Raw genomic sequence first — 22,843 nt, forward strand, 5'->3', positions numbered from 1 at the left:
TTCTGGTTTGGGAACAATTTGCTCCTTTTCAGTAAGGATCATCTCAATATGGCATGGGAGCTCATGTATGGATTAATCCGGCCATGAGCTCTATAAGTATGGCGGCGTGTCTTGGGTGCTTTGTTCACCTGGACATGTTCAATAACCAGAGAATCTACATCTAAACCCTTAAGTTCAGCATTACTCTCTGCATTTTTAAGCATGTGCTGCAAAAATTCAGCACTCTTTTTGGGCCACTGACCCTGTGTCCAGCCCCACTGTTTGGCCTGGGCATACCTACCAACTCCACCATTGTAACGCCGGAATGGTACACCTTGCTTCATTAATGTGACATCCTTGAAATACTTGGTGGCTTTTTGGATATGCATACCCTTGATGGCCTGGGCAGTTTCACGCATGTTCTTAAAGTGAATGCGAAGATTTGAGCCTCTTGATTTGCATGATTTTGTGGGGTTTTCTGGGTCAAGAGAGTAGGGAACCATTTTTACAGGTCACCTAAGGCTGCTCACAGGAAGAGCCCTATTTCTGCTTTTTGAGACAGGTTCTTGCTCTGTAATTCAGGCTGGCTTTGAACTCACTATGTAGCCCAGGCTAGCCTCAAACTCACAACAATCCTCCTGTCTCAGGCTCCCAAGTGCTGGAGTAACAGGAGTGCGCTGCCATGCTTCACCAGTCTTTTAGGAATCTCTAGCCCTGTTTCCCTTTTTCCATGGCTGCCATGGTTGTTTTTCACAACTGTAATGTCAAGGACTTTGGTTTTAAGGAACTTGGAAGAGAATAGAATTAGGATAAACAAAAATTTTCCAAGCTTGCTTTTCTGAGATTCAGATTTCCCTTGAAGAAACACCTTGGATTATTGAGCATATATTTCATTTCCAAAGTTCCAAAAGGGTTTTTATATTTTTTGGCAGTGTTATCCTTACTCTTGTGGTTGACTGGATTTGCAGCTGACCTTACTTTGCCATTTTGAAATTGTCCCTGTTATCCTCACCCCAAATTTAGTTGTAAAAAGCTTTACCCTGAAAATGAGTTGGGCATGGTAGGCTTCATTAGTTTTTTTTTTTTTTTTTTTTTTTGGCAGAACCAGGGATTGAACTCAGGCTGTTGTGCTTGCCAGGGAAGCGCTTATTCCACTGAGCCATCTCCTTGCTTCCCCCTTTTTTTTTCAAGCAGCTCCTTACTGGATTTTTTCTTGCCACTCAACGTATGTGTATATATAACGAAAAATTTTTTAATAAGCAAAAAAATTACCCATATTGCTGTATGTGCATATATTATAAACATTTGTTTCTCTAGTCTTTTAGTTATTGTACTTTATATTTAATTTACTTTTTAAGTTGAATCTTACAGTGTGACTGATAAGGCATAAAGGTTAGCATATTGCATATGGAAATCTTTCCAGTTTGGTAAATATCATATTGCATCATTACTTAAATGCCTCCATATTATCTTTTTTTTTTTTTTTTTTTTTGCAGTACTGGGGATTGAACTGAAGACCTTGCACTTGTCAGGCAATTGCTTATTCTACTGAGTTATCTCCCCCCCCCCATAGTATCTTATCATATGGATTTGTTGCACTTTAGTGAATTTCCCATTTGGGAGCATCTTTTTTGTTTATTTTCTGATAGTTTTAAATGGTGTTCTTTTTTTATTTTGTATTTAAGACAGGGTCTACAGGGTCTCACTGCGTAGATCAGACTCATAGTGATCCTCCTGTTTTCAGCCTCCCAAGAGCTGGGATTACTCGTGCCACCACACCCAGTCTCAATTACCATCTCAGTGTGCCCTGGGGGCACGGCCACCTCAGTTGGCCCTGGGATCTAAATCGCAGTTTAGGCAGGCACTTTAATCCACTCAGCTATTTGGCTGGTCCTAAGTGGTGTTCTGATGAATGTTGTAACGGTCTGCTTATAACTGTATATCCTTCTAGAAACTACTGGGAAAAATTAGTAAGTTTATGACTTAAAAATTCATTTTCTAGTTTTAGCTGTTCGGTGTGATTGCATAAAACACATGTTGGAATCATAAGTAGACAGCTTTTTCAGATTGTCTTTTTCTTGGTAATATGTGCTTACAGTTCTTTGTTTTTTAGTGGTTTAATAATTCATTTTTTTTAAAGCAGTGAATAATGCTTCATTGGCTGTATCACAATTTATACATTTACCTATCGAAGCACTTTACTTCCATATTTTAGCATTTATTTATAAAGCATATGTAAATTTTTGTGTGGACATAAATTTTCAGTTCATTGAGGCAAATGCCAAAGAGTACAATTGCTGATTGTATGATAAACCTATCTTTAGTTTTGTAACCATGCCTAGTTAAAAACAATATATTGGAAGCAAAACTATCCTTGTATTATACCTTTCTCAGAATAACAGTGACTGGATTAACACAATACTGCACTTATCTTAGCTCACGAATGGGGTTAGGAAGCTTTGAAAAATTCCTCTATGTAACCTGGCGCTGCATTCAGGTGCTGCATGAATGGGAAATTAAAAGGGCTTTATTTGACCCAGCTCAGTGTTGAAGGGCTACCTCAGTCTACAGAAACCTGGAGAGTATTTTTTTTTTTTCTCTTGGTATTTTAGGAAATCTTTTTCAAAACACTGTAGTAGTTAACAGGTAGTTAAAATAACACAGACCCAGTAGGCAGTTACTAAGCAATGAAAATAATAGCAAGTACATCAAACTTCAGAAGAAGTGGAAAAATCTTTAGTGTTCTCTTTTCAACAAAAACTGAGGCATACAAAGAAGCAAAGTGTGGCATATTTATAGGGAATTTAAAAAGTACTGTACTTCTGAGGAAACCTAGGTATTAGACTTGGCAGAGATTCAAATGCATTTTAAATTTGCTCAGCAGACTAAAGGAAAGCATGGATGAAGATTAAAGGAAACTTGGAGGGCATGTAAAAAATATAAAGACATAACATAGAAATCATAGAGCTGAAAAGTATATTAACAAAGGAAGAATTGACTATAGTTTTCATAACAGTTTTGAACAGGTAGAAGAAATTATCCATTCCAGGAGGAGCAGAAAGACAAAGGAACAGAAGGTAGATGAACAGAGCTTTTGAGATCTAGGAACACTGTTTCAGGATGCCAGTGTGTAGACAGTGGGAGTCTGAGAAAAAGAAAAGAATGGTTTGGAAAGAATAGTTGAGAAGTAATAGCCTAAATCTTTCTAGATTCAATGAAAGAGTGAATTCCAAAAGGATTGAGAAGCTCAAACTTCAAGTACGGTTGAGTAAAAAAGGCCAGGCATCATCACATACACCTGTAAGCCCGGCACTTAGGAGGCTGAGGCAGGGGGATTGTCATGAGTTCAAGGCCAACCTGAACTACGTAGTCATACTCTGTGTTTAAAAATAAGTGTGGGAGCTAGAAGTAAGGTAGTGAAATTTGTGTAGCATTCATGTATGACATCCCATTCCATTATACATAGATTCATTAAAATTATGACTTTAGGTTTAGTTTATCTCTAAAAGAAGCTAATGATGGTACCTATGTGACAGTCCATGTAGAGTTTAGCATGTGGTGTTACAGGCCTTATAGGTCACCTGACATGAAATGTTATTATGGGGTCCAAATTTGTACATTTCAGAGATGTAGACTGTCAAATCCTAGATTGTGAAAATCATTACCTTTTAAAGTTTACAAGAGGTATTTAAGATATATGAAATTAATTGCAGAGTAGTTTATTATACTGCAGAGTTTTATGGGTTAATGAACAAGTAAGTTTAGGGAAGTTTGGTAATCATGACTGGTAGAACAATGATGTCTGTGACTTTGAAGCTATAAAGTTTTCTCATGAACTGAGGTTTTTTTAGACTAAGGCAGAGATCAAAGTATGAGAACGAGAAGGGTGTGTGTATGTGTGTGTGTGGGGTAGTTGAAGAATATATTACTGGGGGTTAGACCCAGGCTTTCACACTGAACTAGATCCCAAGCCCTTTGAATTTTTTTTTTGAGATGAATTTTTTTTTAAAAAATTTCTGGCCAAGTTGCTTGAATTTGGAATCTTCCTGCTTCAGCCTCCTAGTGTATTGGGATTATAAGTATATACCATAACATCCTTCTTACACTCGTGCATGCTGTCTTCTTTGAGACAGGGTTTTCCTATGTTTTTCAGGCTGCTTTTGAGCTTAGCATGTAGTCCAGGTGCATCCTCTTGTCTCAGCCTTCTGAGTTCTGGAATTAGAGCTATACAACACCACACCTGGCTCTGCATTTGTATTCTTAAATTACTTAAGCAGTTAGATAGTGCTTAGATATTACTTAGATAGTGAATCACTTAATCAGATTTGACACTTGGGATTTGTATCATGAAATAAATTTTTGAACTCTTGGCAGGTTTTTTTTTTTTTTTTAGTTGTAGGACATTTTCAGTGTTTAAGAAGAAATTAGTTCTAGCCACATTGAGGAGTTTCATAGATGAATGAAACCCAGATTCTCTGGATAAAAGATTCTAAGATAAGCCAATAGTAAGTTGCAAATCTCAGTAACAGTATCTGCTTTCATACACAGGGAAGACATTTTCCATGTCATCCCTTTAATTTGTGCATCTTAGTCTCGTGCTGGGTAAGACTAATGTGTTTTTTTTTTTTTTTTTGCGAAACTGGGGATTGAACTCAGGCCCATGCGCTTGCCAGGAAAGCGCTTATTCCACTGAGTCATCTCCCCGGCCTAATGTTTGTTGAATGCAAGCTGCTGTCCCACAAAGGCACAGGGATTTGCAGGCTGTCATCTCTGCTTTCCTGACTCCTGAGGGAGTGAATCTGTCCCTAGCATAGACTAATCCTTTGGTTAAATTTTCTAGTTAAGTGGGATCCCCTTCCCACCACTGGGATTACAGGTGTGTGTGAGTCACCATTGCCTGCACAGGGTTCTGGGGCTGGCTCAGCATGTACTGGGGATTGAACTGATCTTGTTCTTGCCAGCCAGGCGCTTAGACCTTTGAGCTACTTCCCCAGTCCCTGTCTTAATATTTTATAAGGAAGCCTATTTTCTTTTTCTTTATTAATTTCATGTGTTTGGTACAGGGTCTCAGTACGCAGCTTGGACTCGTAGTGATCCTCCTGTTTCAGCCTTTCTAGCGCTGGGATTACAGGTGTGTGTCACCACGTCCAGTCTTGATGGCCAGCTCGGTGTGCCTAGGGTGGGCATAGCATGTGGTACTGGGGATCAAACCCTGGTCCTTGTGTTTGCCTAGTTAGGTACTTAGACTGCTGAGCTATCTCCACGGCCCAGGAAGCCCATTTTCCTACATATGCTATAGGTAGTTAAGAATTGTTCCTTTTTTTTTTTTTTAAAGAGCAGAAAGCTTCTGTCTGAGAGGGACAGAAGGGGAGCTCCAGTGGGTTGTCCCCCTATTTCTTCTGTTTTAATGAAAGTGATGGACTTTTCCATGTTTCTGGGGAACATGGAGCAAGGTTTTCATATTGTGTTATGTGCTCTTAATTTTTAAGACTGAACATTTCGTGCCTTTCTTCCCTTTGCAGGCAATGCATGAACCACTGCAAACTTGGCAAGATGCGCCATACATTTTTATTGTACATGTTGGAATTTCATCCTCAAAGGAGTCATCAAAAGAAAATTCACTGCGTAATCTTTTTACCAGTAAGTGCATTTCTTTCTTTCTTTCTTTCTTTCTTTCTTTCTTTCTTTCTTTCTTTCTTCTTCTTCTTCTTCTTCTTTTTTAGAGATTTATTTATTTATTTGGTACAGGGTCTCATTACGTAGCTTGTACTTAATGGTAATCCTCCTGTCTCAGCCTCTCCAGTGCTGGGATTATCAACATGCACCACCATGCCCAGTTTCATTGTCTGGCACAGTGCTCTGGGACCAGTGTGGCCTGAGGTACTAGGGATCGAACCTGGGTTCTTGTGCTTGCTAGGCATGCACTTAGACTGCTGAGCTATCTTCTCAACCCAGTTCATTGCTTTCTTAACTTTTTCGTTATTTCCTATTAGTGTCATACATGGCAGATAGTGTAAAATTGCTTTACATGAATGAATAATTTAGTAAGAATATTTTTGTGAAGTAGAAAAATTAGAGGAAAATAATTAACGTCTTTCTGCATTCATTATTACTAGACACTTCCCAGGTACTTCATGCATACATGCTTCCTTCTGAAGTATTCCACATTCCAAATTGTGTTTTCTTCCTTCTATTAAAAGTTTTTAATTATTATGTTCTTAGCATTATCTGAACTAGATAAATTTTTTTTTTTAAACAACTTTTTTTTAAAATTTTTTATTTATTTGAGAGAGAGAGAGAGAGAGAGAGAGAGAGTGTGGGGTGTGTGTGTGGCCAGCTCAGCCCACCAGGGGGCGGGGCTGGCTGGCATGTGGTGCTGGGGGATTGAACCGCGGTCCCTGATGCCTTGGCAAGCTTGTTCCAAGTAGGTGCTTTAGACCACTGAGCCATCTCTCCAGCCCCTGAACTAGATAAAATTTGATGAGAATCAAGTGTGGTAGGGCAAACTTATCATCCCAGCACTCAGAAGGCTGTGGCAGGAAGATCACTGCCAGTTCAAGGTTAGCCTGAGTGGTATAGTGAGGTCATTGCCTGTCTGAACTACGTGGGAAGACCTCGGTCTCAAAACAAACAAACTTGGTTACCAAGTCAAAAATTATTAACATTGATACTATTTTGATGTCTCAACCTTTTGTTTTAATGTGTTCTCCTGTTTTTGGAGTCATCACATGTACATAAAGTACTTTGATTGTATTTTCTGTTTTTGTTCTACCTTGCAGAACAAAAACCTTCTTTTCTCAGGTAGAATATTGAGTAGAAACTGACAGTAGCCGTCATTGTCTTTTCCTGACTTCATTGGAAATATTTGTACATTTGCCATAAGTGTGATGTTTACTGTAGATACTAAAAAATACTTTTCTTTAGGTCTGGGGATATAGCTCAGTGTCACAAGCGCTTACCTATCAAGTATAAGGTCCTGAGTTCAATTCCTGGTACCGAAAGAAAATTCTATAAAAATACTCATTTGGTTAAGAATGTTCTTTTCAGGGCCTGGGGAGATGGCTCAGTGGAATAAGCACTTTCCTGGCAAGCGCAAGGGTCTGAGTTCAATCCCTGGTTCCGCAAAAAAAAGAAAAAAAAAAAGAATGTTCTTTTTCTTTTTGCTTTTTCTTCTCCTCTTCCTCTTTTTTTTTTGCACATACTAGGCAAGAACACTGTTACCTGGTCATATTCCTAACCATCCTTTTAAAAAAATACAAAGAAGTGATGCTGTTTTATCAAGTCATTTGATTGTATTGATTAAAATTAGCCTTTTTAGGGCCAGGAGATGGCTCAGTAGAATAAGGTCTGGCAAGCACAAAGACCTGAGTTCAATCCCTGGTTCCGCAAAAAAAAAAAAAAAAATTAGCCTTTATAGTTTAATATGTTAAAGTGGCACATTATTAATTGGCTTCTAATTCTAAATTTTTCTTGAAGCCTGTGCACGCCTATAATCCCAGTGCTTGGGAGGCTGAAACAAGATTGATGTGAGTTTGAAGTCAGCCTGGGTTATATGCTGGTAGTAAATTCATAAACTACATAGCACACTCCTATCTCAAAACAGGCAAACAGACAAGAAACTATCCTTAGATTTCTTGGGTGCCTGGTACTTGGTCTTGATAAATACCCATTGCATCTCCACACTCTCTATAGCTATATGCCCATTGCTGAGTTCTGTTAGTATTTGGTCAGGGTTGTCTGTCTTATGATCAAAGAAAGATTGGCCTGTAATTTTTTTTTCTCATACTGTCTTCTTTTGGTTTTGGTTATGTTAATGTCATACAATGAGCTGGAGCATATACCCTTTTAAAATATTCTTTGAAACAGTTTTTTTAAGACTAAGGTTATCCAGTTCTTGAGTGAATGGTAGAACTTGCCTGTCATACTGTTTTGACCTCATGCTCTTTTAAAAAAAATTTTTTCTGTGGAACTGGGGATTGAACTCAGGCCCTTGCACTTGCCAGAGAAGCGCTTATTCCACTGAGCCATCTCCCTGGCCCCGCTCATGCTCTTTTTGTCCACTCTCTCTTTTTTAAAATTTTTTTGCTCCCGATGCCTTCAGAGCAGGTTTGGCTGGCTTGAGTTGTGGGGATCGAACCACAGCAACCTGAGCCTGACTGCTTTGTTGAAGCAGCCACTTAAAAGAACTGAGCTAAGGGACAGGCCCCCCAAAGTGGCAGAAGGATTTTTTTTTTTTGGCTCCGAATACCTTCAGGGCAGGTTTGGCTGTCTTGAGTTGTGGGGATTGAACCACAGCAACCCGAGCCTGACTGCTTTGTTGAAGTAGCCACTTAAAGAACTGAGCTGGGATTACAGGCACGTACCACCATGCTCAGTCTCAATTCTTGTCTCAGCACGCCCTGGGGGGTGGAGCTGGCACTGCATGCTGGGGATTGAACCCTAGCCGCTGCGCTCTGCCTAAGCAAGTACTTAGTCCATGAGCTATCTGGCTGGCCTTCATTTTTTATTTAGTATTTTATTGTCTTTTTGAGACAGAGTCTCTGTATGCAGTTCAGGCTGGCTTTGAACTCACTTTGTAGCCCAGGCTGATTTTGAACTTGCTGTGATCCTCATGCCTCAGCCTCCTGAGTGCTGGGATTACAGGTATGTACCACCATGCCTGGTCTGTTTTGTTTTTTGAGACAGAGTCACAGTGTAAGTTCAGGGCTGGCAAGATGGCTCAGTGGACTAAGTGCCTACTTAAGCAAGTACATGGACTGGGGTTCCATCCCCAGCATCACATGCCACGCTGTCCCTGCCCACTGGGTGGGCTGGGAAGACAGAGACCAGGCATGGTGGCACATACCTGTAATCCCAGTTCTGGGAGGCTGAAACAGGATTACCATGAGTCCGAGCACTGTAGTGAGACCCTGTACCAAATGCATTAAAAAAGAGAAACACAGTGGAAGTTCAGGCCTGCCTTGAACTCACTATGTAGCTTAGTCTGGCCTTGAACTCAAAACAGTCCTTCTGCTTCACCTTCCAGAGTGCTGAGAACGTGAGTGTATGCCACCATACCCAGCAAGATTTCTGATTATTGGCAAAGTTATTCTTGATATTTCTTTATAAAAGTCTATGGTATTTGTAGATTTTCTAATTCTTAATATTACTGTTTTTTAATTTATTAAATCTTTTGAGAATTTTTAATTGTGTTTTTATATCAGTGAATATAAATTGTTGTTAGTTTCCTGACATTTTTTTAACTTCCTTAATTTATTTTATTTGGCACCTTTTAAACTTTTCTTTTTGATTCTGGTGTTAAATGTTTAACTCCTAATTCAAATGGGTCTTGTGCCCCATAGTGGGATAGGGGGTACCAGGTCTCAGCAAGCCAGTAGGCAGTCTGGCACATGTCTGGCCCCTGAATATATGTGTGCCTCTTCTTTTCTAGGGCTATGGCTGATTCATCGATAAAACAGTCAGGAGGCAGTTACTGGCATTTATTATTGGCCTTTTTTAATTTTTATTTAAAGGAAGAGAAGTCCTGCTCCATTTTCATTCAGCCTCTTTATGCACTGAATTTTTTTCCCTTTTTCTTTGAATCCTACTAATTTCAGCACTCTCCTAAGAACTGCACTTAGAACTACCATGGCCTGCTCTTGGACCAAATCCAGCATGAACTTTGATTTAGCTCTGTATGTTTTTCTTTTTTATATTTTATTCATCTATGGTTTAGAGCTGAGGAGGTACATTAACTGTACCATCTGAAAGTACTAAAAGTACCTTTCTAAAACAATTTTATATTCTTTTCGCTAAAAGAATATAATTTGTTGACTCCTCAGTGCCTATAAAATGTTCACATTTTACAGCAAGATTTATAAAACAAAACTCTTTACAATGTTTTGCAGTTTTCTTTTTGTTGCCATATGTCAACATACTACTGTATGGTACTATGTACAGCTTAGACTAAATTTTTTGAAATATACTGCACTTTAAAAACTCACAGTGCTGAGGATTGAACCTGGGTTTTGGACATACTGGGCAAGCACCATACCATGAACTACATCCCCTGTCAAAACTCTGTGTTTCTGTCTGGAAAGTTTTTTAATTTGTCTTGCAAAGTACATACTTGGCCTTTTGAATCTGCCTTAGAAATGGTTGTCTGGTAGGTCCCAACTCCCTTTCCCTGCTAGGTGGTAATCCACTAGATGTCAGAAAACATCTTACATTTCTGCCTAGATGCCTGACCACCTGCCTGCCCACCTGCTTGCCCATCTCCCTCCCTCTCTGTCTTTCTCCCTCCCTCCTCTCCCCTCCCTTTCTTCTTACTTTTTTTTTTTTTAACTTTCTTTTGCTTTTTCTTAAATCACAGATCATTCTTTTTTTATTGCAGCTACCCAGCTCCATTATAATGGTGCAGGGCAGCTATAGACAAACTATGAATGAATGGATATGTCTGTGTTGCAGTGAAACTTAGTTTATAAAATAAAAGTGGCTAGAATTGGTCTGGGTGGTATATTTTTGCTAGACTCTGGCATACAGTAAGCAAAATATGTGTTGCATATTCACTGCTGTCTTAATTTTCTTATTGCTGAGACAATGTACCTGATACCCAAAGTTAAAGGAACAAAAGTTTATTGTAGCTCAGTTTATAGAGTTTTCAATCCATAGTTGGCTAGCTCCAAGACAGTGGCATGGTGGGGGGTATCACAGGAGAAACAGTCCACCAGGCAAGTAGAAGGCAGCAAGCAGCAACAGCAGCAAGCAGCAACAGCAGCAAGTGACAAAGGCAGGCCTCTTGGTGTTCCTTAGAGTCTGTGTAGGCTCTCAGCTTTTGGGAGGGTAGCACTTATTCCCATAGGACCCTTAATCCTAACATTGAATCAACCCCATGAATCAACCTCAGCATCACACACTAGATCCAGCCAGCAGTAAAAAAAACTCCCATTTGTGATTCCATGAGGCTTTGCGGGGGGCATCTAGATATAAGTCATAACAACTTGTTCTTTTGTTAAGTTAGCAAAATCTTTAGATTTAATAACCATTTCTCTGAAATTTTTTGATTGGTATTACAGGTCCTTTTTTATTATTTGATTTGGTTTACTTTTAACAATATTACATCCTTTTGGCATGATAAACGCTAGGAGGAAAATTTTCATCAAGTGGCAATTATATGTCTTTCTCAAGATAGCATCTTTCAAGTAAATCAGATTTTTATTAATCATATGAAGAAACGGCCCAGATACTTTTATTAGGTACCGTCTTAAATTTTTTTTCTATTTTATTTTAAAAGCAAAATAAATTTCCAAACAAGGTAATAGAGTAACAATGATCAATGTGTGTTATCTTTAGTTACACTATAAGATATAGGCCTTGTACAGATTTAGCACAACCTCTTCAATGAACTGAATTAATAGGATAGTGATCTTAACTATCATATATATATATGTGTGTGTGTATATATATATATATATATATATATATATATATGTATGTATGTATATGTATATATATTTGCTTTTCCCTTTTCTCCTTTAACCCATCCCAATTTCTCTTTCCTTTTGAACAGTTTCTTCCCATTTTACAGTATCTTGTGTACATTTAGCATCTTAATTACTTTTTCAGCTTCTCACACTAGGAAGACAATATAATGTTTTACACATGTGAGTCTGATTTATTTCACTCATGCATATATTCTCAAGTTGCATCCATTTACCTTAAAGTTCTCAAGTTTATCCTTTATGGCTGAGTAGTACTCTATTGTATAAAAAAAAAAAAAAATCACACTTTTTTAATGTGTTCCTCTGTTCATGGGTATTTGTGTTGTTTCCAAGATCTTGCTGTTACAAATTGTTACAATGCTATAAACACAGGTGCACATATATCACTTTGGAATGATGCTTTTAATTCTTTTGGGAAGATACCCAAAAGGGAACAGCAGGATCAAATGGAACCTCTAATCTTAGTTTTTGGGGTATTTTTTTGGTTTTTCTTTTAGCGGAACTGGGGATTGAACTCAGGCCCTTGCGCTTGCCAAGGAAGCACTTATTCTATTGAGCCATCTCCCTGACCCCTCAAATCCTAGTTTTTTGAGAAATCTTTGCACTGATTTTCACAGTGGTTGCACCAGTCTGTGCTCCCAACAGTGGAGAAGGCTTCGTTTTCCTCCACAACCCCTCCAGCATTTGTTACTGGTTGATTTCTTTCTTTCTTTCTTTTTTTTTTTTTCTGGTTGATTTCTTGATAGCCATTCTTTCTGGAGGAACTGGAATCTCAGTATTGTCCTGATCTGCAATGATCTATCCTGGTAAGCCAGCAGTAGCTTTTTGGTGGGGTAATGGATGAGCTCAGCAAGCCTACACCTTCTGGCCAAGACCAGACTCATTTGACCTACAGCCGTCAGGGCACTTTCCTGGGGCCTGAGCCTAGGTAGTGGCCACTCTGAGTTCTGGGCTCAGCCAGCCCTTCTCCGTGATGGTTCTTACCCAGTTGCTGTCTGGTGCAGGATGATTGAGCCTTTAGCTCTCACTGCCAGCTAATGTAGTCCTTCATGTCCACTGTTCCCCTCCACTGCTACATTTTTCTGTGGAGACTTCTAAGGTTGCCAACACTTAGTGTGTGTCCAGGTTTTGAACTGTTCCTCTCACGCAATGAATCCTGTTTCAGGGAGAAGGTACCTTTAGCTACCTCCTCCTTTGAAGTTTTTTCACTTTCTGTGGGCCTCACTTCATGCTTCAGATCTTTCCTGGGTTCAGGGAACCCACTTCTTTCTGGTTTTCCTTGTGTTGCTATATTCTAGCATCTGGACAGTGCCTCTCAGGCTTTCTCTGCTGCTTACCATTCTGCCATCCTGGTGATCTCTCAAGTACAGTCTTAAAATAACTTAAAATAATTTTATCAGCTACAGACAGTCTTATAATAGCTGATAGGTTGCTTCAGAAAGGAAAATCTTAAAGATTCATGTTGCTGTCATTTTTGCGTTTCCTTACTTTGTTTGTTTGTTTGGTATAGGGTCTCTTTACACAGCTTGGACTTGTAGTGATCCTCTTGTCTCAGCCTCCCCAGTGCTGAGATTATAGGCGTGTACCACCATGCCCAGTTTCAGTGGCCGGCACAGTGTGCCTGGGGTTCTGGGGCCAGCATAGCATGCAATACCGGGGATCAACTTGGGTCCTTGCACTTGGCAGGCAGGTGCTTAGACTACCGAGCTTTCTCCCCAGCCCTGTTAATAGTCTTTGAAAAATGTTAACTAGAGAATTTGGGGTAGTCTGCTTCTGACTTTTTTTGATATTTTGTGTGCATCTAAACTTTTGATTCTTTTCATTTTGAAATGAGGCTTCTGTGTGCAGTTAATAAGCTGGATAGTATATCAGCTTATTTTACTAGTAAGGGCTTATGATTTGTGGGAGACCAAATGAATTTTTAGGGTTCTGAAAGTGGTAATTTAATGTAGCAAATTTTCATAGAATTGAGGTCAGAGAAAAACAGGGAAATAAAGGTGAGGGGCAACATACAAAGATGGTGATGGACTGAAAAAAAGCAAATGCTATAAGGCATATTAGTGATATGTTGTGAAGAAAAGCATACATGAAGAGTACTTCAAATTTAGAGAGATGTGCAGCCTTTGATAGCTCAGCCTGTAGAGCATAGGATTGTAGGCAGATATTTGTGGAATTTGGAGAGGTGGGTTCCTTCCAGATGGCAGTAGGAGAAAGCTTTGTGGAGGATGTATTATCCATCTAGTCCTTACAGGAAAGCAGTTTGATGAGAAAATACTTCCTTACCTCAGACTGGAGTAGGTATGAAAGTATGTGGAGGACACAGGATGACTATGAGAATATTTGATGACTTCCATTTTTATTTATTTAGTTTTTGGTACCAGGGATCAAACTCAGGAATTTGTACTTGCCAGGCTGCTGAGCTATCTCTTTAGCCTTTATTGACTTTCAGAGTGCTGCATAAATGTAATGTGGTGTTCACCTGAATTGAAATGGTCAAATGTATGTGATCCAACAAAAATGTTACTAATTCATTCAAATATTACAGTATATTTTGTTTAACATTCTGGGTCTATTAAAGTAATTCTGAGCACTCTGCTTTGGCAGTGACTGTTGAAGTGAAGGGTCCCTATGGATATCTCACACTTGAAGACTATCCTCTGATGATTGTAAGTAAATGTATTTTGAGTTTTTTTGTGTGTGATTTTTTTTTTTTTTAAATATGAGTCTTGATATATGACCTTGACATTTCTTGAACTCACTGTATAGTAGGCTGGTTGCAGACTTGGAATCTTTCTGCCTCAGCCTCCCAGAGGACTAGGACTATAGGGACACATCACCATGTGTGGCATGACTTTTTATGTTTAACTTTAGCATTACATGAGTTTAGTTTAAAAGCTTTCCCCAGTTTTCTGTTTTCTGGCAATATGGTTTTTTAAAGTATTATTCCCACACAGTTAAAATGTTCCTTGAAGTTCCAGACTTCTCACTAGACTGTGATGTTGGCAATTAGTGTCTCTCTTAAGTCTTGTTTTTTAACCAGTAAAATGAGGTTAATATTGCACCGATTTTGGACTGAGGAGGTACAGAGATTCTCTCTTCCATTTTACATTCTCACAAGGCATATCTTGCTGGAAGCTTGTAGTTTCTGAGCCCTTTAAAGTAATGAAATGGCTGTGCTTCCTCCTCTTCACTGTGTGGATATCAGAGAAGTATTGCTATGTCTGAAAATATCCTCTGTTTTCAGGCTTGCCTTATTCATAGTTGTTCTCATTCCTTTCACTTTGAGAGTTTTTCCACTGTTGTTTTGTGACTGCTAGATGCATCCATATCCTGTTGTGCCTTTTTTTCCCCTCTTCCATGTTGTCTTCACTTAGAATTCAACCTAATTTTGGGGCTATAAGGTGAAGAAGTTATCAATATAGAGAAGCAGTCACTCTTAAGGATGAGTCCTTGTGTAGTCTATCTCTGCTACAGAGACTGTTCTTTATATTTGCTAATAACTCCAAAGATACAATTACTGGTCAAGGAAAAGGTAGAATATGTGCTGTATAGATACTTGGCTCCTGGCTCTAATTCTCTGTTTTGTCTCTTACCATTGGGTAACAGTTCTTCATGGTGATGTGTATCGTCTATGTCCTGTTTGGTGTTCTGTGGCTGGCATGGTCTGCCTGCTACTGGAGAGATCTTCTGAGAATTCAGTTTTGGATTGGTGTTGTCATCTTCTTGGGAATGTTTGAGAAAGCTGTCTTCTATGCAGAATTTCAGAATATTCGCTATGAAGGAGAATGTGGTATGTAATACGTATTTGCCACTTTCTGGAAGTAATGTTTTTTTGAAGAATAGTTCCTGGGGCTGAAGCTATAGCTTAGCAGCACAAGTGCCTGCCTGGCAAGTGCAAAGTCCTGAGTTCAATTCCCAGTATTAAAAAAAAAATTGATCGTGAACAGTTGAGAAAATGTTCCTTGAAGTTCCAAATTTCTCATTAAACTGTGACCTTGACAGAGTTAGTGGCTCTCTTAAGTGTTTTTTTTTTAACCTATAAAATAAGGTCATTGATATATGAAAATTTTCATAAGGTTAGCAGTCATTAAAGAGGTTTACATTTTCAAATAGATATTAAAATAACTTAAGCAGACTCACTTAAGATTGTGACTTAAAATTTCTATTTATTTATTTTTGAAATTTCATAAATTACAGGTTTTGTGATATACAAGTAAGTTTACTGAAATATGCTTGCCAGAGTTAAAGTAGTGGCCATTTTGGGAATGGTTATTACCATCATCAGATCTCAATCCCACTGGGGTATATATCACCATTACTCTGTATATTTCAAGAAGAAAGTAAATAATGTCAATTTGAGTATAAGATACCTTTGATTTTAACTTTTTTATTTATTTGGCTGTCTTACTATCTAGTTCAGGCTGATCTGAAACTCCCGGTATAGCCCAGGTTGCTCTTGAACTCACAGAGTTCCTCTTTTCTGAACCTCCCAAGTGTTGGGATTACAGGCCTGCACCATCACACCTGCCATAAATCTTGATTTTAAAGATCTCAGTGAATCTAGGAATTGATAAAAATACAATAGTACCAGCTGGGTGTGGTGGTGCACACCTGTCATCCCAGCACTGGGAGGGCTGATGCAGGAGGATTTTTTTGAGTTAGAGGCTAGCTGAGGCTATATAATGAGTTCAAGCCTGAACTATAGTAAGACCTTATTTCAAAAAGAAAGAAAATAGAAAGCTTGTGGTTTAATAAACTGATTATAAAAGAAATTCTTCCACTGGGAGGAATGTATGCAATGTGTTAATTATTGAAACTGTCCTACCAATTTGGTTTGAAACTGTCTCATTGCTATTTGTTTATCAATAAAATTATGGAAAAAAATAAAAATTAAAAATAAATTCTTTTGTACTGAAATTGCTTCGGTTCCTTCTCATCTGACTGAATATTAGTAATTATTGCTTTAAGTTACATTAGATGTTTTTCATGTCTTTGAGAGGGTTTTGAAATAGTATATATGAACATGAAAATCATATACATGCATCTCTCTCTCTCTCTCTCTCTCTCTATATATATATATATATATATATATATATATATATGTTTTGTGCTTTTCTATGTATAGCTATACACTTCATGGCTTGTAGAAATGGTAGGGAAACTCCCTGATTGCCAGTGAGGTCTTGTGTAAAAGTTTTAGTGAAGTTGGGAGTGGGTAGGGTGGTCGATGAACACACTGAGATCATGTCTGTAGGTAAGATTGCAGGTGGTGTCAGCTTTTGTGCTTTTAACAATTGAGTATTTGTTTTAGTAGGGTGAACCCCAGTGTTCATTCTAAAGTGTTGGTGATTTATGTTTTGGCATTGGAATTCAACCTTTTATTAAGCTTAAAATATAGCACCCTTTCTCCTTTTTGTCTTCCTCATAGTTCAAGGAGCCTTGATCCTTGCAGAGCTGCTTTCAGCAGTCAAACGTTCTCTGGCCCGAACCCTGGTCATCATAGTCAGTCTGGGATATGGCATAGTCAAGTGAGTATTAGTATTCTCTCTGAGAGAGCTAATTAAAATACTGACTGAATTGAAACCCTGTTTCAAAATTCCCAATGTCATAATTTTGGGAGAGTTGACAATCAAGAAGGTGATTATCATTTTTAGGAAAGTTATTTGAAATGTTGTAGCATTGTAAGTATTGGAAAAGGACTGGGTCAGGGGGCGCAGCACATTTGTAGGGAGACCTGCAATGTAGCAAGTAATGTCAAAACATTAACTCTTAGAGTACATTTAAGTGATTTTTCCAAAATATTTTTCCAAGTCAAGACTTTTTATAGGAACAGTAGTTGTGTTGAAAAGTATTCTTTTTGTTTTCCCAGAAAATTTTTATTGAGTACCCTGTATATGGTAGGTATTTTTTTTAGATCCTGGGAAAACAGAAAGTAAACAAAGGATTTGCAGTTTACATTTGCAGTTTTATACAGACATACTTAAGCTGAATATAAGTCAGTGAAAAGTACATTGGAGTAGAGAAAGAGTAAGGTGACTGTGTGCTAGGCTGGAACTCTCAGTTCATGAGGTTATCAAGGAAAGCTTTGCTTAGTGACATTTAATCAAGTACCTGAAGGAAGAAGGAGCTGAGATGTGATCAGATTCAAAATGTGCTTTGAAGTTAGAGCCAGTGGAAGGTCCTGTGAATGAAATGTGTACTGTGAAACACAGTGGGCACAAAGGATGATGCTGTTTTAATCTGATGAAGTTTCAAGAAGAAATTGACATTTACTGGATTCAAGAAGCACTTAGATAGTATAGATTTGGGTAGGGCAGGATTAGGAGTTCCGCTAGACAGCAACATGGAGGAGGTAAGGGAGAAAGGTTGGGGCAGAGATACTAAGTTTAGGCCCTATTGAGATTCACATGTTTTTTAAAGTCAGACTGGATTTGGCCACCAAGAAAGAGTTTATAAAGAAGACACCCAAAGTCTGAGCTCTTGAACATTTGTGACATTAAATACAGCTAATAGAGAAAATCAAAGATCAAGCAGTGTGGTGGGAGGTGAACTGAAGATTGTGTTCCAAGGAGTGATTGTGTCAGGTGCTGCAGATAGGTCATGTAAGGTGATTGAGAAGTACTCATGGGGCTTTATTGCATTTGCTAGCGACTGTACAAGAGCAGTTCTAATGAAGTGCTAGGTACTGGAACAGAAGTCCAGTTGGAGGGACTTCAACTGAGAATAGGAGGGTGTTGGAGATTAGAGTGATTGTGAAGGATATTAATTCTTTTTAAAAAAATAATATTAATTCTTAAAGTACATTTATTCATTTAACAAATACATGCTTCCTGTGCAGCAGGAAATATTCAGTGTCTAAGATTTAATAGCAGAAGGAAACTTTCCATGCCTTGAAAAAGCTTGTTTTTTTCTAGTACATAACAAAAAAGACAAGAACAAAAGGAAAAACAGTTTAGTCAGGTGTGAGTTAAGCCAGTGCAATTTATTTCACACTATACTACCATAATAATCACTTGGTGATTCAGTAAGATGTGTGCCCTTGCACATGTGTGTGTGTGCCTAGGATTTGAACACAGGGTCTTGCACTATCTAGGCAAGTGCTCTACCTCTGAGCTACATCTCAGCCCCATTTTATTTTTTTTATTAAATTTTTTAAAAAAATAGTACTGCTTGCTTTCAAAAAAAAAATTTAACCTTTTATTTATTTGGTACAGGGTTTAGCTACACAGCTTAGACTCATAGTCATCCTCCTGTCTCAGCCTTCCTAGCACTGGGATTACAGGCCCAGTTTCAGGGCTGATACAGTGTGCCCAGGGCTGGCATGGCATGTGGTACCAGGAATTGAACCCAGGTCTTTGTGCTTGGCAGGCAGGCACTTAGACCACCGAGCTATCACCCCAACCCTCCCCCCCTTCTAAATTTTGAGATAAGATTGAAGTACATTGCCCAGGATGGCCTCAACTTTTGATCCTCCTATGTCAGCCTCCAGAGTAGCATTACACCTTGCCTTGCTAGGATTTTTTAGTTAAGAATTTAAAACTTCTTTCAAACAAAAGTTACTTAAAAGGCCTTTCATATATCATTACACTTTGAGCTTGCAAATGTACCATTTGTTTAATGAACTACAGTAGAATATTTGATTATATTAAATAATTAAAAATTTTAGATTTGATAATATAGCATATTTTAAAGCCTACTTTGTTTTTTTAAAAAAACATACTGAAACATACAAATAAAAGGGTATACTGTATGCGACCTGCTTCCAGATAATATGAAAGGTCGGAAAAGAATGGGGTATACCTGCAGCAGCACTAAGGGGAGGTTGGTAGTTGTTCAGACTAGGTGATGTGTTTGTCTATAGGGGTTTGTTTTATTGCTTTTGAATGTTTTAAAAACTCTGTAATAATTTTTTTCTTAAAGATGTATAAGACATATAACCAGAGACTGGGTAGTAAGTTCTAATACTTTTTTCTTTATTTGGTCATGTTGGGGATTGAAACCAGTGTCCTATATGAGCTAGGCAAGTGCTTCATCACTGAGCTACATCCTAGCCCTTTTGATTTTTTAAAAATTTTGGGGCAGCATCTTACCAAATTGTCCAGGGTGACTGAATTTGTGATCCACCTGCCTCAGCTTCCTAAACTACTGGGATTATAGGAATGAGCCACTGTATCTGGTTCCCTTATGTTCTCAGCTGAATTGTGTGTATTTATCATAAAACTGTTGACCTGCACTAACATAAGTCGCTATTACTTAGCTTGTTGAGCATTTTGCTTCCTGTATACTCACTGTCTCTTTGCTTTCCTTTTTAGGCCCCGCCTTGGAGTCACTCTTCACAAGGTGGTAGTGGCAGGCGCTCTGTACCTTTTGTTCTCTGGTATGGAAGGAGTTCTCAGAGTTACTGGGGTCAGTACTGCTTAGCCTGCATTTTTATGATCAGTTCAGTTGTCTTGGTTCTGTCTTTAGACTGTGCAGGGTGCATTGGAATTGTTAATGTTCTTTACTGTTGCTTCTATAGCCTCTAAGTTCTGATTTTCAAACTGTGTGTACAGATTAAGTATCCCTTTTATTTTTAAAATTTTTAGTAGTGCATGTTTGTGGGAGTTGACATACGTACATGAAACATCCTAATGTGATATATGTACATGAAACATCCTAGTGTGATATATGTACATGAAACATCCTAATGTCCCCTTCCTCTCTCCCATTCTTACGTCCCCTCCTTACCTTCCTCCCTCCTTCAAGATTATCCTTTTTTTGAGATGCTTGGCATCAGAAGTGTTTCAGGTTTCAAAATATTTCAGGTTTTGGAATATTCACATGGATTTTACTAAATAAATATTCCTAACCCAGAAATACAGAAATGCTGCAAAGCCTTTTTTTTTTTTTTTTTTTTGGTCTGGGACAGGGTCTCACTATGCAGTTCAGACTTGTAATGTTCCTCCTGTGTCAGTCCCCCAGTGCTGGGATTATAGGCGTGCGCCACCATGCCTGGTTTTGGGGCTGGCACAGCATACCCAGGGACCTGGGGCTGGCACAACATTCAGTACCAGTTATCAAATTCAGGTCCTTGGCACTTGCCAGGCGGGTGCTTAGATTGCTGAGCTATCTCCCCAGCCCAGACCTATATAGATTTAATGTGTGATACAGAATAAATGCTTCTCCACCTATTTCCAGATTGATAACTATTTAGTTTCTTCTTCCATGGGATGAACTCCATTTTTCAATAAGGGACATGCATTGGACTAGGGACTTACTGGTTAATCTAAAGTGTCAGTGCTCTTTGTTTATGTAGCACTTGAGTTTTTAAATCTTCCTTAAAATGCAGCTAATTAAATTTTATGCTATACTTGAAAATTACATTTCTCTTGCTAGGAAAAGAAACAAGGATCTAAGTGATAAAGTATGTTAGAAGTGGATTAATGTGTAATAATAGATCTCCTTGGGCCATTCCAATTAGTATTGTATTTATCTAAAAGGCAGATTTTGCGATAACTTCTTAGATTCATGTTGATAAATTCTGTAATTTGACTTTGCCCTCAGAACTTAAGGTTTTTGTTTTTGAGACAGTGTTTCACTATGTGGTTTAGTGAGGCCTTGAACTTATGTAGCTCAGGCTACCCTCAGACTTGCTGTGGTTCTCCTGCCTCAGCCTTCTGCATGCTGGGATTATAGGAGTGCAATACTACTTATCATTAAATTTTACAATAAATTTCTCCATAATAAAAATCACTTAGGGATTGCAGTTGTATGTTTTAAACCACACTGTCCTCTGTATGTAATCAGCTTAGACTTTGAGCAACTTTAACCCTCATATTAATTTTTTTTTTCTTTCTTCTGCTGATGCTGTAGTATTTTTCTTATTCTTTGGCTTCAATACTAAACCTGGCCCTCTCAGCAGTTGATGCCTGTATTATTTTATGGATATCCTTTCAACAATGTTTTGATGATTGCATTATTTGGGTTACATAAGAAGCATCCTATATAAATTTGTGGAAATTAACAAATAAGTTTTGGAGAGAGATAATTGCTTTTTTATTTCAGGGTGAGCTATTTGTAAAGTTTTATTTTTCTACAGTTTGGGAATTCAGTATTCTTAGTACACTAACTATTGACACAGTAACCAGATAGATTTTATTTGGTTTGTATTGTAGATAACAATAAGAGGAACTCTGGATGGGATAGAGGTTATAAACATTAGAACTTTTTTGATGTCACCTCTTACATGAGTCGTAGTATATTCTCGAAACTCTAATATTTAGCGATTTCATTGTATTGAGATTATAAATTGCAGTTTGCATAAAACACTTGTGTGTTCCAGGTGAACACTTACAAGAAGGGAAGAATGATTAGATGTCAAGCGTTAGTCATATTTTTTTTTTTTTTTTCCCAGTTGAAATGCAAAGCTATTCCAGATGATTATGTAAAATAAATATAGAATCTTGCACTGATTTCTTCTGTGTGCCTTTCTAGCAGTCTGTTTTTCAACTGCCTCTTTTTCTTTGTCTGCAGGCCCAGACTGATCTTGCTTCCTTGGCCTTTATCCCCTTGGCTTTTCTAGACACTGCCTTATGCTGGTGGATATCCTTCTTATTGGCTTATTTGATGTGCTGTATTTTCTTCTCTTGGAGATGGGTTTTTGCTAATCTTTCTGAAGAATTTTTTCCAGTTTTGTTGATGTCTTCTTGATCTGGGAAATAACTGTATAATATTTTTAGTGTTAACAACTTGAGTGTTAAGGTAAGCAATTTTTGTTCTTTTAATTTTTAAAATCAAGAGTTTGTAATTGTGGACTGCCTGCAAGTTAAGTGTTCTGGCTTTTTTCTCTCTTGAGCACTTCACATTGATTTTTGATGATTATTTTTGTACCTTGGGTGTTAGAATCATTGGTTCCTCTTGATTCTGCTCTACTTAGCTTCCTGCAGTTACTAAGAGCTTTGAAACTTACAAAAAGGGGTTGATCCTTAAAATGTGATTTGGTTCTTTTGAAACTCTTTGAGTAGGTTTAGCAGGTTTTAATCTTTGCAGGGTATTTTGTTCCTTTAATCAAAAGCTGACTTTGCACTGATTTTGCTACCCTTCACAGTAAATTACTGATTCATTTGCATGCAAGGTCAACTGCTGATAAACAATTTTTAGTTGAATATTCTTTTTCCTTCCACTTTGAATATTAAACATGTTATGGGTCAACTCTGCATAGGAACCAGATCAGCCAGATAGAGATTTGAATAGAGCCTTTTATTTACTGAGCTCAGGTCCGTCAGCCACTTCTCTCACAGGAGAAGGCTGATCGGCCCCAAACGTAGGTAGCAAGGGGGTATTTATAACAGAAATCACATCTAGTTTGGTAAGCAAACTTGTTATCTAGTACAGAACAACAGAAA

General features: G+C 38.2%; 1 protein-coding gene across 4 annotated transcripts in view; it reads left to right on the forward strand.

Annotated features, from left to right (window-relative positions):
- Tmem87a (transmembrane protein 87A) overlaps positions 1-22,843 on the forward strand; it is a 55,551-nt gene that overhangs the window by 15,412 nt on the left and 17,296 nt on the right. For 2 of the 4 annotated variants that reach the window (XM_023711187.1, XM_004623375.2), the window contains exons 7-12: positions 5,502-5,619; positions 14,064-14,125; positions 15,066-15,249; positions 16,888-16,987; positions 19,772-19,865; positions 21,312-21,383. In XM_023711187.1, the coding sequence (XP_023566955.1) occupies positions 5,502-5,619; positions 14,064-14,125; positions 15,066-15,249; positions 16,888-16,987; positions 19,772-19,865; positions 21,312-21,383 (630 nt within the window). Of the gene's footprint in view, positions 1-5,501; positions 5,620-14,063; positions 14,126-15,065; positions 15,250-16,887; positions 16,988-19,771; positions 19,866-21,311; positions 21,384-21,971; positions 22,041-22,843 lie in introns of all 4 variants that reach the window. The other 2 variants (XM_023711192.1, XM_004623374.3) reach the window with 1 other exon arrangement.

Source organism: Octodon degus, unplaced genomic scaffold (genome assembly GCF_000260255.1).
Source record: "Octodon degus isolate 3935 unplaced genomic scaffold, OctDeg1.0 scaffold00002, whole genome shotgun sequence".
In the NCBI taxonomy this organism is placed as follows: Eukaryota; Metazoa; Chordata; class Mammalia; order Rodentia; family Octodontidae; genus Octodon; species Octodon degus.